This window comes from Helicoverpa armigera, chromosome 5, assembly GCF_030705265.1.
Source record: "Helicoverpa armigera isolate CAAS_96S chromosome 5, ASM3070526v1, whole genome shotgun sequence".
Classification (NCBI taxonomy): Eukaryota; Metazoa; Arthropoda; class Insecta; order Lepidoptera; family Noctuidae; genus Helicoverpa; species Helicoverpa armigera.
The window spans coordinates 2,925,435-2,945,344 of NC_087124.1; the positions used below are offsets into that span (position 1 = coordinate 2,925,435).

Consider the following 19,910-nt stretch of genomic DNA (forward strand, 5'->3'; position numbering starts at 1 on the left):
GTTCGCACCATTTCCGTGTTCTCGACATTTGAATATCGATACGCCATACTGTAAAGATAATTACGTTCGCACCACCGAATTTCCCTACAACGACACGTATGATGCGACGCGGGCGCATAAAAACGACTGACGGCCGCCCGTAAATAGGTCAAACGCTCCCCCCTCCCCCCGCCCGAGCCCCGCTCCCTTTTTGTTGTCGCTGGGTAAAAATGCTATTACGCATGCCCTTCCCGTCGGGGACGGAGAGGGTATGGGACTCCCCGGTAACGACGTTCCCGGTATACCCACTAAAAAGGCCCAGCGGCACTCCGACCTCGCCTGAGAGGAGGGGGTCTGGGAATCTATGGCATCCAGTCCCCCACCGGCAATTGCCCGCCTTACGGCAGGCCCCTCATTTCTCCCCCTAGTGGGGAGGGGTCCCTATGATGGCCGGAGCACAAGGGGCGATCCTTGTAATACAGGCGGTGGCACCCCCGCGCCTGTCGCCCGCTGATCACCCCCCGGGGCGGATGGGGACGGACGTTGTGTTCGCCGTCTTCCACCCCTTCTTCGTCTGCGGTGCGGTGCTGCGAGAGGGTCGTTCTCCCGCAAGCGCTCTGCCGCCTCCTTCTGTGACATGACGTCCTCACAGAAGGAGGCTACCGCGTCCCATGCCTCCTCACTTCCCAGCATGGCACCAATCACACTGGGGAGCGAGAGGTCATCCCCGACCACTGCCACCAGGGTGCGGCGGGGTTCAGCCCACGATGGGCACACCTCCAGTGTGTGCTCTGCCGTATCCACCTCGGCTTCACAATGGTGGCACTTTGGGGTCTCCTCCCACCCGGTGCAGGTACGCCCAAAGCAGCCATGCCCGGACAGCACCTGCGCCAGATGCATCGAGAGGCAGCCATGCCGCCGATCGAGCCATCCATCCAGGACAGGCCCGATGGCATCCAGCGTCCGGCGGCCGAACGTTGACGAGGCAAGGTCCTCGGCCCAGTGTCGAGTGATTGCTTCCCTCGCCTCCTCACGCACTTCTTCCCGTTCGATCGGGTCCGGGTGCCGGTCTAGCGCCCTTTGCGCCGCCGTCCAGTCGTACACTCTGGCGAGCACCCAAGCTTCAAGTTCCCAAGGAGGGGCACCCGCCAGAACGCACGCCGCCGTGAAGCTCACTGTGCGGTATGCCCTCGCCACCCGCTGTGCAATGGCCCTTTGTGGCCTTCGGATGGCAGCGGCGTTCCTCCGACCACACAGTGAGTCTGCCCAGATTGGGGCCCCGTACAGGGCCATACTCTTGAGTATGCCGGCGTATAACCGCCGGCAATGGTCGCCGGGCCTCCCGATGTTCGGGAGGAGCCATGAGAGGGCGCCCGCGGTCCTCATCAAGCGCGTCGACAAGCCACTGAAGTGTGCGTTGAAACGCCACTTGCTATCGAGGACTATGCCCAGATATTTCATCTGGGGCTGTACCCCAATGCGGACACCCTCCACATGTATATGAGTATCGGGTGGTTGGTGCTGCCGAGGCCCATAGAAGAACACGGCTTCGGTCTTTTGCAGCGCCACCGTCAGCCCTAGGCGGGAGATTCTGTCCACCACTAGTGAACCGCCCGCCGAGGCCAAGCTGGCCGCCTGCCGTCTGCATAGCAAATGACAGATGTGCCACGGGGGAGGTTGCCCCGCAAAAGCCAGTCGAATCCAATGTTCCACAGGAGCGGCCCTAGAACAGAACCCTGTGGGACACCGGACTCGACGCCGTAACTTCGGAGCTGGCCCGTCTTGTCCACAAGGAGGACTGTGCGGTCCCTCAGGTAGTCCGTCAAAAGTCCCCGCAAATACGGAGGCACCCCGTGGAAGCGGAGGGCCTCCAATATGGTGGAGTGGGGAATGGAGTTGAAGGCGTTGGCTATGTCGAATGACACAGCCAACAGTCCGTCTCCCGCATCCATCGCCTCCCTCACCTGGTCTTTTAGTCGGGACAGGGCGTCAACTGTCGAACGCTCAGCTCGAAAACCAAACTGAGCGTCCGCTAGATCCGGGCCGATTGTGCTCAGATGTCTGTTGATTCGGGCGGCGAGGATCCTCTCGAACATTTTGCCGACCTCATCCAGTAAAACGATGGGTCGGTATGCCGATGGGGAGTCCACCGGCCGCCCTTCCTTCCGAAGAAGGCACAATTGGCCCTCCTTCCATAGCTTCGGGAACCGCTCGCACGTCAGGCACGCACTGAAGAGGTCCCGAAACCTTTCTCCCATCTGCGATGTGGCGATGGCCACCACCTTTGCGGGGACGCCATCCGGACCTGGGGCCGTCTTTTTCCCCCTGAGGCAGAAAGCTGCCTTCTCCACCTCGTCCTCAGTAACCGGCGGGACTTCCTCGGCTGACAGAGCTGCACCCCGCGGGGCGCTCATCTCTGGTGGAGTGAAGTTGTCCCTGCGTGGAAACAGGGACTGGACCACCCCATCCAGCAACGACGGCTCGAGGGTCTCGGCAACTGGAGGACCGTACGGGCGCAGTTTGTTGCACGCCGCCTTGTACGGCCTCCCAAAGGGATCAATGTCCAGACCCTCAAACATTTCCGCCCTCGCGCGATCCTGGGCTGTGCCCATTCGCGCCGTCAGCGTCGACTTGGCCTCTATGTAGACTGCATAGAGGCGGTCCTCGTTATTGAGGTCGCGAATGCGCCGCCGCCGGCTTCTTGTGTAGGCCCGCCTGGCTGCCACACAGGCGGCCCCTAGATCCCCCAACTCCTCCGACCACCAATAAACGGCACGCCTAGGAGGCGGACGATGAGACCGAGGCATGCTAGAGTTGCACACCTCGGTCAGGGAGACTCTTAACTGGACCGCTGTGGCGTCCACATCCCGGACTACTACAGGAGGCGACAGCCAGTCCTGGACAAACGCCGCCTCCACGGCGGCTTCCCGGTCTAGGCGGGAGAGCGCCCACCGTGGGAAGTGCGACCGACCCTCCTGGGTCCCCTGGGAGCCCGGGGTGGAAATATCCAACCGCACGTATCGGTGGTCGGACAGCGTCTCCGCCAGCTCCACCCGCCAGTCCACTACACAGGCCGCCAAAGAAGGGGAGGCAAAAGCGAGGTCCACGATGGAGCCCCCCTGCCGCCGCACGCATGTGTGAACTGTTCCCCTATTCAGGAGGGACAGACTGGACGACATGGACCAGGTTTCCACCTCTAGTCCTCGGGCATTGGTGGCTGGGTTACCCCATAACACAGATTTTGCGTTGAAGTCGCCCATGACCAACACCCGGTGCTGCACCACTCCGCGTGCCACCCTGGCGAGGACCTCGAGAAAGTTCTCGAAGATCCCCCAACTCCTCCGACCACCAATAAACGGCACGCCTAGGAGGCGGACGATGAGACCGAGGCATGCTAGAGTTGCACACCTCGGTCAGGGAGACTCTTAACTGGACCGCTGTGGCGTCCACATCCCGGACTACTACAGGAGGCGACAGCCAGTCCTGGACAAACGCCGCCTCCACGGCGGCTTCCCGGTCTAGGCGGGAGAGCGCCCACCGTGGGAAGTGCGACCGACCCTCCTGGGTCCCCTGGGAGCCCGGGGTGGAAATATCCAACCGCACGTATCGGTGGTCGGACAGCGTCTCCGCCAGCTCCACCCGCCAGTCCACTACACAGGCCGCCAAAGAAGGGGAGGCAAAAGCGAGGTCCACGATGGAGCCCCCCTGCCGCCGCACGCATGTGTGAACTGTTCCCCTATTCAGGAGGGACAGACTGGACGACATGGACCAGGTTTCCACCTCTCGTCCTCGGGCATTGGTGGCTGGGTTACCCCATAACACAGATTTTGCGTTGAAGTCGCCCATGACCAACACCCGGTGCTGCACCACTCCGCGTGCCACCCTGGCGAGGACCTCGAGAAAGTTCTCGAAGTCCGTGAGAGGGCGGTTTGGAGAGAAATACACACCTATAAGGGCTATATCCCCCCACGAGGCGGCGACGTATCCTGGTCCTCTCTCTAAGAGCGATAGGGGAGGGGAGTCCGTGGAAGATCGCGCCACCAATGCAACCGAGCCGTTGTCGTCTCCCAGCCAGTTGCCAGGGATAGAGTACGGCTCGGCGACAACCGCCACGTCCACCAACCACTCCGCAAAGGTTTGGACCAGTAGGCTCTGGGCTGCTCTGCAGTGGTTGATGTTCGCTTGAAGAACACGTCTACGATGCCCAGCCATTAGTCGGTGTTCATCGCGCTTCCCTCGGTGGCCGGCACTGGAACTGGAGCTTCAGTGGCGGAGGCAGCGGCAGGTCGCACCGGCGCCTGCGGTTTGCCCTTCTTTGGTGGCGGTCGGCATTCCCTGCCCGTCATCACGTGGTTGGCTGGACGACCACTGGCAGCGCATACTGCGCAATGCATGGTGGCAGCCTCGCAGGTGGCTAACCTGTGCCCCCCTTTTCCGCAGCGGAAGCAAAGTTCGCATCGCTCGGCAGTGGACGGGCAGAGAGGCCGGTGCCCGATGCCGAGGCACTTGAAACAGCGCATCGGCGCATCCTCAAGTACCCGGACCCCACCCGAGCTGAGCCCAACCGGGAGGCGACCCTTAGCCAGAACCACCTTCGCAGCTACGACCGGGCACTCTAATCTCACGGTGCCCATTCCCCTGCGGCCAGGTCTAATACCTCGGCTCTTGACAGATGCGACGGCGCAGCCCCCCGCCGCCGCAACCGCTGCCACCACCTCCTCTTGCGTGACCGAGTCGTCAAGGTCGGTCACCTCGAGAGCCACACACTTGACGGCCCACACAACCTTGGCCGTGTCCGCGACAGCCTCTCGGAGCTTAGTCACGAAGAGGTCCGCCTTGGTGCCGCGTTGGGCCCCCGAGAACTCGAAGATACGAGCCCCCGTTTGGGTCTTCCGGCACGTTACTCGGCCAGCCCCAAGTTCCGCAGGGTCGACGTTTGTACGAGCCCGCCGCAGTACGGACTCGTACGTCTCCCCTCGTTGCGCTGCCTCTGGAGTCAACGTGACTACCACGGCTTCGGTTCTTGGAGGAGGAGCGAGCTTCCTCCTCTTGTCCTCTGAGGCTGCAGGCTTAGCCGCAGGGGGCTCAGGAGCCGACTTTTTCCCCTTCCGCTTCCTCGCTACCACCTTAATCCAAGGCTGGTTGGAAGGGGTGGTAGAGGGCAGCAGAGGGTCTTCCCTCACCGGTTCGGGAGGGACCGTCTGGGTAGTCGGGGCTGGTGAGGTCTTCTTGCCCTTTCCTTTGCCCTTGGTGGTTGTTTGAGCTTGCATGCATTCCTTATTCCTTCCTTTTCCCTCTCCTGGTTCCAAAAACTGCCACTCACCAAGCGAGACGTGGCGCCACCGTCAATGCAAAAAACTTTCGCGCGAGTGCCAAAATTACGACGCCGGCCGCCATAACGCGCCGCAAATTAAAATCAAAAACTGTGTCTAAACTTCTCTAAACTTCTAAAACTAGTCAACAACCCCTGCAGGGAGTTACTGGGCGCCCATTATACTATAAATTACATGTGTACAAGTGATCTGTGCAGTAGCGTGAGTGGATCAAGTTGCAGCAACCGGCGGAACTTTGTAAGTACCTACTGATTCCTATTTCCCATCGGTCCTGTGTGCAGCTTTCCATAAACCTCTCACAGAAAATCTCGTCCAGCCTTACAACCTGGATAGATCTATAAAAACCTAATGGTCTAGGGCTTACGGTCAACGAAGCGCCGTTCAAGTCACACCATTTTTAGTGATCCTTCCGAGCCGTATAATATACCTAATTGTTGAGTGTGCTTGGTTCAAATCGTGTAACCTACGACTCAATTATTACGTTAAAGTACTTAGTTGTCCATTTTTAGTCATTGAATTCTAAACAATACAAAATGGATAGCAAAGAAACTAAACTCAAACTTCTCGTCACTCAACGTGAGTACGTATTTCGTGAGATTCAAATTTTATTCGATTTATCTCGTCAAATAACATCCGATAAGTCCAAGTTAGGCCCTTTTAAGAGTAGGTATAGACGTATTGACGACTTGCGTCATGAATACATAAATTTCACGAACGAAATAAACTCGTTAAAACTAGCTTTGAATCCTCAAGACAGTATAAACATGAAAACGGTTGATGCCTTTGACGACATGTACTACGCAGTCAACGAAGTCGCAGAAATCTACCTACAGTGTGATAAAAGTGAAGCCGCATTGCCGTTCCGCGACGCCATCTCATCGGAGGCAACCGGTAACCGGAAACCATTTGCGCAACCACGTTTACCTAAAATCGAACTTATTAAATTTGACGGAAATATAGAATATTGGCAAACATTCTATGACACATTTGCATCTCTCGTGCACAATAACGAAAACATTTCTAATATCGAAAAGTTTCATTATTTACTTTCTTGCCTCACGGGTTCCGCTTTATCAATCGCCAAGGGCATTCCGGTCACATCAGACAATTATCAAATTGTTTTCGATGCGCTAATAGATCGGTATCAAAATAAGCGAATCTTAGCAGTAAATTATTTGGAAAAAATCTGTAGTCATCCTACATTAAAATCTAGTAATCTTAACGATTTACGTAAAGTCACTAGTTTATTACAGGAATCCGTAAACGCTTTAAAATCCATTAAAATAGAAAACCTCGGTGAATTTATTTTGTTTTATTTATCTTCTCGCATATTAGACTCTGATACACGAAAACGATTTGAAAGTCAAAACAAAAGCCAGATACCTACTTTTATCGAATTATTAACTTTCTTACAAAGTTACCTAAAAGTATTAGAAGCTAGTGAGCCTTTTAAATGTAATCCGAGCAATAGTTTGCCACCGATGGCACGTAGAAATAACAATAATTTTACGAAGTCAAAGTTAGGATCATTTCCCGCGCATTTTTACGATAACGCGGCATCGATGTCGTTCGATGAGTGCACAGGGCCGTACTCAGATGCAGGGCCGCACTCAGGCGCGAGTTCTAACTTTAATAATACATCGAATGTTAATCTTGAGTCAATTTTAAATCAATGTAATTTGAATACAGGGTCAAACTCTAATACAGGGTCGCATTCTATTGACAACAATTTCATGCAAAATAATAATTTAAATAATCCTGATGTTCATGCATACTCAGTGTCAGATAAAAAATTTGGGTGTGCATGCTGTGGGTATTTTCACCACACTATTTATAAGTGTCCGGTGTTTAATTCAAAAAATGTAAATGAACGTGAATCTTTAGCCAAATCAAAGCGCTTATGTTTCAATTGCTTAAAGCCCAATCATGCGGCTGATATGTGTCTGTCTAAAGCTTGCTGTACCAAATGCAACGCGCGTCATCACACGCTACTTCATCGCGACCAGGGCCCCACGTCAGCGTGTCCTGTGACTTCTTGTGCTACTCCAGCGGTTCCAGCTTCTTCTGCTGACCCAGTAGTTACTCTTAATTCTATGAATACTAGTTGTAACATGCAGCAACATCGCTCATTAGTTTTATTAGGAACATGTGTGGTTAGGGCGTATGGTCCTTGTGGTGTTACACATCTTCGAGCACTTATTGATAGCGGTGCACAGAGTTGTTTCTTAACAACTGCCTGCGCACTTCGATTAGGTTTACCCTTACGTAGTTGTGATTATTCTGTTGTTGGAATAGGACAGAATCCAGTGCTTGAAGTCAAAGGTGAAACATCATTTACGATTCAACCATTACACTCAGATCAACCAACTTTTACGGTACGAGCTATTGTCATGGAAGCTCTCACACATAAAATGCCTTCAGTAGAAATACCTTCTTTTGTCAAAGCTAACCTCAAGCACTTGGTTCTAGCTGACAGTGACTTTGATAAACCCGGTGACATTGATCTTTTGTTAGGCGCAGATATTTTCCACAGTATTTATAATGGTCAACGACTTGAAGTAGGCCCGGGTCTACCGGTAGCCCTACATAGTGTATTCGGCTGGGTTATCACGGGCAGGCTCGACGCTGAGTGTTCGCCTCCAGCTGAAACGTCAACACTTTTGGCTTCCACAGCTGCCTTAGACAATGTGGTCAAGCGATTCTGGGAAGTAGAAGAGCCGCCTAAGCAAACGATTGTCAACCCGGAAAATGAAAAATGTGAACAGATGTACACAGACCTAGTTCGACGCAACGAAGATGGAAGATATGTAGTACCTATGCTACTAAAGGAAGAACATGAGCAGTTAGGAGACTCTCATCGCACGGCCTTATCCAGACTTCATAATTTGGAGAAACGGTTCCTTCATCACGAAGACCTGAAACACGATTATGGAGAATTCATGCAAGAGTATCAAGACTTACATCACATGCATCAAGTTGGACCTTCTGACACAGATTTTAGATATTTGATTCCGCATCACTGCGTCATCAGACCTGACAGCACGTCAACGAGACTGCGTGTAGTTTTTGACGCCAGCGCGAAGACATCTAGCGGCATGTCTCTTAACGATATTGTCTACACAGGTCCAAAACTTCAAAACGATATCGTTGATATTATTACAAAATTTCGTTTACACAAAGTAGTCTTCACAGCCGACGTTTCCAAAATGTATAGAAATATTGAACTTCGTCCTGAAGACCGCAAGTATCAACATATCCTGTGGCGTAGCTCAAATTGTGATGAAGTCCGTGAATATGAACTTAAGACTGTGACCTACGGCGTGAGCAGTTCACCATTTTTAGCCATCCGTACGCTACACCAGCTAGCAAACGATCACGGTGCATCATGGCCTGAAGCTGCTTCCATTCTGCGTCATGACACGTTCATGGATGACGTCACCGCTGGCGCTCCTTCAGTTGAAGCTGCCTTAAATCTGAAAGACGGAATTATTAATTTGCTGAATTGTGGTAAATTCGAACTACGTAAATGGAGTAGTAACTCACCTGAGTTCCTTGCACAACTTCCTTCTGAACATTGTCAAGTTCCAAAATCATTTTGTGATGATCAAAACATCCAAACTTTAAAAATATTAGGTCTGCAATGGGACCCAAATCTAGATCTTTTTACTTATTCTCAATCTGAATTCACTCCAAAGTTTACAAAGCGTTCCATTCTTTCTAATGTTGCTCGCATTTATGACCCATTGGGTTGGTTAACTCCCATGGTGCTTAAAGCTAAATTGATTCTTCAAGCTTTGTGGAAACTACAATTAAATTGGGACGATCCTGTGCCAGACAGTATTGCTCATCAATGGACTGAGTTTGTCTCTGAGCTCAATTACCTCAAACAAGTACAAATTCCTCGTCATACTCTGCCCTCAGACGTAGTAGAATGCCAGCTCGTTGGTTTTTGTGATGGTTCATCCAAAGGTTACGGTTGTTGTATTTATTTAAGATCTGTCTGTAGAGGTAAAATTTCAGTTAAATTATTAATCGCGAAGTCGAGAGTAGCTCCCATAAAACCAGTTACGATTAATCGCCTCGAACTTCTTGGTGCAGTACTTCTAGCTCGGGTCTTGAAACACATGGCTGACTTGTTAAATCCACACCTGAAGCTCTCTCGAGTAATTGCTTTCACTGATAGTAGTACAGTTTTATCTTGGCTTAATACCAATAAATTGTTTCGCATCGTGTAGTTAAAATAACCGATCTCGTACAGATTCAAAATTGGTATCACGTATCGACCTCCGATAATCCAGCTGATCATAGCAGTCGTGGGTTGTCATGTTCGCAGCTGATCGCTTCTGATACCTGGTGGTCAGGTCCATCTTGGCTTTCTCTAGAGACGTCAGAATGGCCAGTTTCACAGGACGTATACGTGCCACCTGAAGGTGTGCCTGAGGTGAAGAGCTTGCCTGTGATAACTCATGCCGCGGACTTAGTGCCTTTATATGAGGATCCGATTAAAAAATTATTAAGTCATTATTCTTCATTTTCACGTGTCCAAAGAGCATTAGCTTGGTTGTTGCGATTTAGTAAAGTCTTAAGAAAACTTACTTTCAATTGTAAAACTTTGACTGTGGACGAATTAGAAAATTCATTATCCCTGCTTGTTCAACACGAGCAGAAGGAATACTTTGCTAATGAGATAGAGTCAGTAAAATGTAAAAGGACTTGTTCACGTCCTATTCAAAAACTTAATCCTTTTCTCGATCACCGAGGACTCTTGCGAGTGGGGGGGCGTTTAGTAAATTCAAACCTTCCTCTCTCTGAAATTTACCCTTTGTTGTTACCAAAGAATTCACGACTGTCTGCACTTATAGTTGACTATTTTCATAAACTTCACCTTCATTGTGGACCTAGAATGTTGCAGTCTATTATAAGTCGTAGATTCTGGATTTTGGGTATTCGCAATTTAATACGATCGCGACTTTCCAAGTGTGTAACGTGCTTCAAAGTAAATCCCACATCAGTTTCACCAATAATGGGAAATCTACCGGCACCGCGAGTACAACCTTCACGATGTTTTTCAAAGATAGGGATAGATTTCGCAGGACCCTTCATCGTGAAAGAGAGTAAAAGGCGTAAGGCGCCTGTTTACAAGGTGTACGTCTGTGTGATGGTATGTCTCGCAGTAAAAGCGATCCATCTTGAGCTAGTTACAGACTTGTCGACAAGTGCGTTTATCGCAGCTTTGGACAGATTCGTATCACGCCGTGGTCTTTGTCAACTTATTATCTCTGATTGTGGTACAAATTTTGTCGGGGCCAAGCGCTACTTAAGCGAGGTCCACCAGTTTCTTTCCACTCAGGAGTCAGAACTTAATACTGAGTGTACAAAGCGTAACATCGTGTGGCAACATAATCCACCAACTGCTAGCCACTTTGGCGGTATCTTTGAAAGTGGTGTTAAGTCGATGAAGTACCACCTTAAACGAGTTGTTGGCTTACAAGTGCTAACGTTCGAGGAGATGTTGACTGTGCTGAATAAAGTAGAAGCCGTCCTTAACTCTCGGCCGTTATGCGCGTTGTCTAGCGATCCCACTGAGGTAGATGTCTTGACACCGGGTCATTTCATCACTGGTGGTCCTTTGGTATCATTACCGGAGATCCCGCTTACGGATACGTATTTACCGCCTAAAGAGCGATGGCAATTGTTGCAGAAAATGACACAGAGTTTTTGGAAAATTTGGCAAAGAGATTACCTTCATACACTGCAGCAGAGATGCAAATGGTTCAAAGACCAAGTCAATGTGCAAGTGGGTGATATAGTTACAATTGTGGAACAAAATCTTCCTCCGTTGGAGTGGCGTTTCGGTCGTGTTGTCGAGCTTCATCCAGGCTCTGATGGTGTAGTGCGTGTCGTCACACTACGTACGGCCAAAGGACTACTTCGACGGCCTGTAGTCAAGATTTGCCCTTTGCCTACTTCTAACTAAACTTTAACCTTTCCATTGTATATTTTTTAAACATAATTATTATTAATGTAGCTTAAAATTAACTTACTTTTAACTTAAAATTATAAACTTAGCATCGTAATCACGTAACTTACTAGGTAATTCAGCACGATTTGAACTCAAGAACACATAACACACATCTTTTAGTCTTTTCGACTCTTATTTTGTGAAATCCCTGGACTGATTTCAAGTGGGGGGGAATGTTTGAGCTTGCATGCATTCCTTATTCCTTCCTTTTCCCTCTCCTGGTTCCAAAAACTGCCACTCACCAAGCGAGACGTGGCGCCACCGTCAATGCAAAAAACTTTCGCGCGAGTGCCAAAATTACGACGCCGGCCGCCATAACGCGCCGCAAATTAAAATCAAAAACTGTGTCTAAACTTCTCTAAACTTCTAAAACTAGTCAACAACCCCTGCAGGGAGTTACTGGGCGCCCATTATACTATAAATTACATGTGTACAAGTGATCTGTGCAGTAGCGTGAGTGGATCAAGTTGCAGCAACCGGCGGAACTTTGTAAGTACCTACTGATTCCTATTTCCCATCGGTCCTGTGTGCAGCTTTCCATAAACCTCTCACAGAAAATCTCGTCCAGCCTTACAACCTGGATAGATCTATAAAAACCTAATGGTCTAGGGCTTACGGTCAACGAAGCGCCGTTCAAGTCACACCAGTGGTCTTTAGCACCTGGGGCTCTGACTGGGCTGGAGCCGTTGAGGGCCCCGGTGCAATGGGCATTCGTCCGGGCGCCTTATCCGCCGCGAGTGGAGGGCGTAGCCGCGTCTCCGGCAGGAGCCGGTCTTCTATGCCGGCAAAACAGGCCCTGATGAAGGCCCTCTCCTCCATGATCACCTTGCGGATGATATCCTCAGGGTTAGAGGAGGGGGGCCTCGTTGCTGAACCTTCCGACGTCCCCTCAGGCCGAGTCGTGGGCTCGGCAGCGCGCGCGTGCAGCGCGTTCACCTCTTTCTGCAGGCGATCCACCTTCGCCTGCAGTCGCCGCGTTTCATCGGAGGTGGTGCGCTGCGCCAACTCCTTTATAATGCCGAGCAAGTTCGCTGCCCGGCATTTCAGGGCCTTTTGGAAGGTCCCCTTTAGATTTGAGGACTTGGAGGCCACCTCTAGGATCTCGATCTGATCCTCCAGAGCCATGCGCTCCATTTCCTCCACGGAGTGGTCCGCGTAGAGGACACTGGAGGCGCCGTGGCTGGTGCTGGTTCTGCTTGGCTGGTCGTCGGCTTCTAAAACCGCCCGCTTGGCGGGCTTCTCGGCTGCGTCCAAGGAGCCTCCGGAGCCCCGCTTGAGGAAGGCCCTCTTCCTCGACTGGCGGGTTGCGACACCGCTCGTTCGACTCATTTCTGACTCCGTGTCGGACAGGTCGGTCGACACGAGATCATTACCTCTCATGAGACTGGCCGCGGATGGTGCGCGGCTGCTCTCTGATGCCGAAGCATCTCGAGATTGGCCCTGAGAAGGGCCTTTGGGTTGGCCCTGAGAAGGGCCTTTGGGGAGACAGCGCCCGGAGGCGGCCCTCGGGAGACGTGGCATTGCCACCGACAGTTTCGAAACCTTTACCGACTTTACCGTTTCGACGCACAGCGTTCGTTAGCCGCCGGCCTGCCACTCCGTTACGGTGGTCAGGCGCGGCGTTGCCCAGGGGTCACTACGTGGAAGTCAACGCTGTGGGGGGACCCCCAGCCCCGCTCCCTGCTCCCCTCCGCTGTCTTTTGTACTACTGTTTACTGTGCTTCGCATAGACTTCGTAACTTTTAGAGCGTACACTTGAAATATTTTAATTTTTGTGTGAAAATTTTGATGAACTAAAATCTGAGAATTATTAAAAGTCATAGAACAAAAGTTTTAGTTTATGATATTAGTAATATGGTCCTGAGAGGTTGTTAGTGTTTTACCTATAACCCTGTATAGTTCTTCAATAATAAGTACGCAATGGTGGAAGGTGTAGCTGCTTCTCCCAAGCAAGTGTGGCAAGCCGTACTGGCTCTCGCGCTGTGTGACGCCCGTGTATGACGTCGCTAATGACACGCAGGCTGATGAGGCTCAGTCCGGTAATAATAATTATAGAGTTAATATATTACTATAAGTTTCCACCCACGTTTTTCACCTGGGAACTATTTCTCGGTCATATGTCGCTAGTGACCAGCAAGCTGATGAGGCTCAGTCTGGTAATATAAGTTATAAAGTTCTTGAATAATGACTGAATAAAACAAGAAAATAAATTTGTGGAACTTTAGGTCATTAACTTCAGTCTTACTCTCCCTCCCGAACCCTCACAAGTTGAAAAGTCAGGGCCATATCTACTAAGGACAGTAAGCGCGACCATAAGGCACTGTGACCAAAAGAGACAAATTGTCCTTACTTGTCCAGAGGCTTCGCAATGTCAAAAGTATTCTTTTTCTCTACTGCGTTTTACGTACAGTTTCTTATATGTCCAAGATGTGACGTGCTGCTGATGATTTTCCCGTAAAATAAATAATAAAATGTTGTTCGTTGTAACAGATATGGGCAGTTCAGTGATGTCAGAGAGCTGCGGCGGCGCGGTGCCTCAGCAACAGCTGTGCGACTACCAGGCCTCCAGCCCTGATGAGGTGGCCTTAGTCAAGTGGACTGATATGGTGAGTACACAGGAACTCTTCGTATATGCATACATTAAATTTTGAAAATACATCCCAAAACATTCGGGGAATAATACAGCTTTCTATAACTTGGAAATCGGAAATTACAACAGCATTATAATTCTTAAAAATATCCCTAAATATAAACATATGTGCATTTTTTTTAACGACGTCAAAAATCATCAAATGACCCCTCCCGCTGTGGGTGAGGAGTGTCAGACTCTTACCGACTAAAAACCGTCTTGTTCCGTCGTAGGCTTTTTATGTACCAGGGCCGCGGTAACTCTTTCGAACAATCCCGCAGCCCCGGCAGAATATGTGCATTTACAATTCACTATGAATTTGAAGAATATTCTGATATTTTCGATCCTTCTTCCTGGGTATCCGATATTAAAAAAACATGACTTTAAGTGATATTTTGTCTCAGATGGGCGTATCTCTATACCGTCGTGACCTACACAACATATCGCTGAAGCTTCGAGCTGCTAACGAGATTATCCAGTACACTATACTGCAGATATTTCCCTTCACCAGCGAGTCCAAAATGATGGGCATCATTGTACAGGTAATATAACATGTTCAATCACATTTTTAAAAGGCAGACAGTATTCCCAAGGAGAGCAAAATTTCTAGCGGAGATGTAATAATTGTGAAATGCGGGTTTTCGAAGGACGAGGAACGTTACGCCTTCTTTGGAACACGGCCATTTTTTTTTAACCAATCTATTCGGCAGTCTTTATAAGTTCTGTTAGGTGTCTCAAGAGAGCTTGCGTCTTGAGTCGTTAGTTAACTGGTAACTGATCGTTTTGATCGCGCTTAAGGAGTTCAGTTCAAGGATATAAAGGCGCCTGACCTACCTGCCTTAGGACATGTCCGCTCATCTTTTCTTCCTCCGAAATTCCCACAAAATACTGAATTGTGGCTTAACATCTGCATATTTTTAAAAAATAATAACAACTATATATAACTAACATTCCTATGGTGATAGGAAAAAGTATGTATACCGACCATAATTTGTTTTTTGTAGGAAGAAAACACCGGCAAGATTACCTACTACGTGAAAGGCGCAGACGTAGCGCTATCCAAACTGATAGATTCACAATGGCTTAATACCGAGTGTAAGAAGTTGGCCGCCGACGGGCTCAGGACGCTCGTCATGGCTAAGAGGAATCTCACTAAGGAAGAATATTTGCAGTTTGAGGTAAAATAATAAACATTTAATAACGCTTTTCTTTTAGAAATAACGATTTTTTTAAAGTTTAAATTGAAATTCTATCTGTGATGTGATGTATATAGCACTCTTGATTTTTTAAATCTTTCTTTCGTTTGTTAATTTTTCGTTTCTCCCTTTCGCTTAAAAAACGAGTGATCTTCACCCAAGTTTTAGTCAATAAAAACCGCCTTAAAATCTCCTGAGCCATACATTAAATAGTGTAATTATTAGCTCCTGAGCCATACTAAGAAACCATTAATTAATAGTGTAAGAAATTAAAAAGTGTTTTAGTAATTTTAACCATAGTACATACCTGGCAACACTACAAATGTATCTCAACCTGGCAACACTCACCAACAGGGCGAGTACAAGGAGGCGTGTTTAAGCGCGAACCGCAACGAGCGGACTCCCGCGGTACTGGCCAAGATACAACGAGGCTTGACTCTGCTAGCTGTCACCGGCGTCGAAGATCGGCTCGCCGACGATGTGCCTAGGACTTTAGCTATGTTACGGACGGCTGGGATTAAGGTAAGAATACACATAAAATAAATTTTATTGATTACTACTTCTTTTCCGCGGTTTTACCTCAAAAAAATATTTCAGGGTTTTCAGTTCTTTCAGCCTCATTCATTCAGTTCATTCATACTACTTACATTTCCAACACAGGATTTTTCCACTTTTAAGTTATAGCTTTTTTTCCTAAAAACAATTTTTTTTTTTTTTTTGAAAACGGTTTGATGTTCCTGACTACTGACTCCACTCTCAATACATATACATTCATGTTCGTTATCTCGGTTCTTGACGTAATGACAGTTGCTTTTGAATGCCGGCCTCCGATTGGTCAACGAACCTACACTCCCCGCGATCACGCACGCTTTACGAAAACTAGCAGCGTGTACGCTGCATGCCACGAACCACGCTCAAACGCACCGGTACATGTCCCGCTGTTCCGAATGACGTGACCATTGAGGCTCCATTATAGTCAGCGCTCGTGCGTTAACATGTCACACGATCTTCTCAGCTTCTTAACATCAATTCGTCTCTTAGGGAGAATGCTTCGCCTAAGCGTTATAGGTATTTGTGAAAATGCCTTATCAACTTCGAAAGGAACATAAATTTTTCATGTTTCTATCACGTTTAGATCTGGATGTTAACTGGCGATAAACTAGAGACAGCGTTATGCATCGCTCGCTCGCTGCAGCTAGGGGGCGGCACACACTGGCACACGGCGCGGTCGTGCAGCTCGCGCCGCGACGCGCACGCGCTGCTCAGCGCGCTCAGCAGTGCTGGTGACGACATGGACCTCATCATAGAGGGGGAGACGCTGGAGGTGGGTGTCTACAGCTTACAGTTCAGGTTCAAGGAGCAAATCAAAATCGACGGGGCTCTGGCGGCCGGCTGAAGGCAGTGTAATCACCACATACCGCAGATGGGCAACAGCATCTCCGAAGCTAAAAATATTCCACACTGCACTCACCAATACGCATTCCCAGCGCGGTATGTATAGCCAGATCCACGCAACGCGCAGGGAGACAGCAGTCCAGCATTGGGGGTTTTGAGACTATGGCCGTCTCGCTTTGTGCAGCAGTGTTTTGGTTTACATTCTGACTATCGTGACGTGTCAAATAGCAAGACTTCGGAACGCCGATCGCGTGTCCTCTGAAGCTAGGTGGCGACATTGGACTGACCATGGTAACTGGTAACACCAGAGGACGATCAAACTACAAAACTTCTTGCAGTTTTGCTCATATCTGAGGAATACCCTTTTGATATAGCTGTAGCTCTTTGAATCCCAAGGTTCCAGTTACTCTTACGAACAATCACGTAACCCTATACCATGTTTTCCCTAAGCTGCTTCTTCAGCGAACCTTCGTAGACACGAGTCTTTTCACCAGCACATTTACGTAAATAAATGCTTCCAACATGACTCCTCCCTCCCCAGGTATGCCTACAGTCCTACGAAGAGGAATTCGTAGAAGTTCTATGCAGATGCAGCGGTGTGGTGGTGGCCCGTTGTTCGCCTACTCAGAAGGCTCGCGTGGCCCGGCTGTTGAGAGCTCGCAAACACGTGGTGGCGGCCGTGGGAGATGGCGGGAACGATGTCGCTATGATACAGGAAGCTGATATCGGTAAGCAAATTGTGTACTACTCGGTTGTGTTCTTCCTTGTGTACCTACTACTCCTACGTATGTACCCCTGTGTATCCCATACCATCAGTGGCGGATTAAGAGTATCCGAGGCCCTAAGCACAGAGCCTGTGTAGACCCCCTATTACTTAAATGGAAATAGAAGGTTGAAGAAATTGACCGAGCGAAGCGAGCGTGATGCTCATGTAGTTTCAAATGCGCGAGCGAAGCGAGCGCGAAATTTTTTTCGGACTCGTACGGAGGTAAAATTTATCCCAAACGTACTTAATTTTTTGTTTGTTGACAAATGCAGAAACGAAGGCACATAGTTTCTGAATACGCGAGCGAAGCGAGCGCGAAATTTTAATTATTTTTATTATAGACTCAGAACCAAAATTACGTACAATGTAGCCCAAACGTACTTAACTTTTAATTTGTTGACAAATGTAAAAACGAGGACATATAGTTTTGAAAACGCGAGCGAAGCGAGCGGGAAATCTTGATTATGTTTTAAGACTCAGAACTAAAATTTCGTAAAAGGGCTACATTTCAAACCTTCATTTCTTTCTGTTGGACAAGTAAGATGGATAACGTAAGATCGATAACAACGTCCGCGGACTTAACCGGTGGTCCGCGGACCACTTGGAATGCCTCCAGGCACCACCAGCCCACCACCACCAGGACCACTGATCTGAAGCATCCAAAATTTTCGGATATGTTTGTTATATTGCACTCGTAGTTACAGCGTGAGCTTCCCAACGACTGTACGATAGCGACTTCGGAACGCTATCGTTGCCTATTAATTATTTGCCCAACGATGAGTAGAAGCCGAAAAAAAATTGTATAACAACTGCACAATTGAAAAAAAAAAATCACTGCGATCGTACAACAATCAACAGCACTGCGACCAATCAAGTTTAGAGGCGGGGGTGTATGAAGGGTCACTCCCGAACTGCTCGCGCCTTGTGATTTCGGATATATTGTGGATGAATCTCGATAAAATGTAGGTATAAAATGAAACGCCAGCAGAGGATGGAGGCCCCTGGAGAACAGGGGCCCCAAGCACGTGCTTGTTGTGCTTATAGGGTTAATCCGCCACTGCATACCATAGTTCCTTAAGTACTCCGTTGTTTACTACCCTTCTGTACTTCATTATACACTTCCATTAGATCATTATGTACTCCGTTATGTACTGCCCCTGTGTACTTCATTATATACTCCCATATGTAGTTCCTTATGTACTCCGTTATGTACTACCCCCCTGTACTTCATTATACAGTCCCATGTGTAGTTCCTTATTTACGCCGTTATGTCGTTCCCCTCTGTACTGAATTATACGCTTTCATATGTAGTTCCTTATGTACTCCGTTATGTAGGTACTGCCTCTCTGTACTTAATTATACACTCCCATATGTAGTTCCTCATGTACTCCGTTATGTACTACCCCTCTCTTCTTAATTATACACTCCCATGTGTAGTTCCTTATGTACTCTCCCTCTGTATTTAATAATACACTCCCATATGTTGTTTCTTATTACTCAAGTATGTGCACGAGAGCGCTGATGGACGCAGGCGTACGTGTAATTTCTCAGAGTCGCAAATCATTCATACGCGGATATCTGCCCAAGACAGTCTCAAAAGCCTTTATACGTATTGCTCATGTAACCAACCTACATGTACTTCAGGTGTGGGCATAGAAGGCGCGGAAGGGCGGGCGGCCTCCCTAGCCGGAGACGTGAGCATCCGTCAGTTCGCGTACCTGGCGCGGCTGCTGCTGGTGCACGGCCGGCGCTCGGCCATGCGCTCCGCCGCGCTGTCGCTCTTCATAGTGCATCGAGGACTCATCGTGTCTACTATGCAGGTAATGTGTAGCGATGTGTGACGTCACATCCGTCAGTTCGCGTACCTGGCGCGGCTGCTGCTGGTGCACGGCCGGCGCTCGGCCATGCGCTCCGCCGCGCTGTCGCTCTTCATAGTGCATCGAGGACTCATCGTGTCTACTATGCAGGTAATGTGTAGCGATGTGTGACGTCACATCCGTCAGTTCGCGTACCTGGCGCGGCTGCTGCTGGTGCACGGCCGGCGCTCGGCCATGCGCTCCGCCGCGCTGTCGCTCTTCATAGTGCATCGAGGACTCATCGTGTCTACTATGCAGGTAATGTGTAGCGATGTGTGACGTCACATCCGTCAGTTCGCGTACCTGGCGCGGCTGCTGCTGGTGCACGGCCGGCGCTCGGCCATGCGCTCCGCCGCGCTGTCGCTCTTCATAGTGCATCGAGGACTCATCGTGTCTACTATGCAGGTAATGTGTAGCGATGTGTGACGTCACATCCGTCAGTTCGCGTACCTGGCGCGGCTGCTGCTGGTGCACGGCCGGCGCTCGGCCATGCGCTCCGCCGCGCTGTCGCTCTTCATAGTGCATCGAGGACTCATCGTGTCTACTATGCAGGTAATGTGTAGCGATGTGTGACGTCACATCCGTCAGTTCGCGTACCTGGCGCGGCTGCTGCTGGTGCACGGCCGGCGCTTACGGCTGGTTACGTGCTGTTTGTACAAACACCCACATAAATAATTACTACCATAGTTCACCAAGCAAGCAAACAACCGGCGGGAAAACACGATACGATCTTG

General features: G+C 49.4%; 1 protein-coding gene across 1 annotated transcript in view; it reads left to right on the plus strand.

The window, feature by feature from the left end:
- Positions 1–19,910, plus strand: part of LOC110376578 (probable phospholipid-transporting ATPase IIB) — a 34,286-nt gene that overhangs the window by 9,633 nt on the left and 4,743 nt on the right. The window contains exons 9-15 of the mRNA XM_064034946.1: positions 13,825–13,940; positions 14,368–14,505; positions 14,968–15,141; positions 15,514–15,681; positions 16,295–16,483; positions 17,096–17,282; positions 18,965–19,140. Of these exons, the coding sequence (XP_063891016.1) occupies positions 13,825–13,940; positions 14,368–14,505; positions 14,968–15,141; positions 15,514–15,681; positions 16,295–16,483; positions 17,096–17,282; positions 18,965–19,140 (1,148 nt within the window). The remainder of the gene's footprint in view (positions 1–13,824; positions 13,941–14,367; positions 14,506–14,967; positions 15,142–15,513; positions 15,682–16,294; positions 16,484–17,095; positions 17,283–18,964; positions 19,141–19,910) is intronic.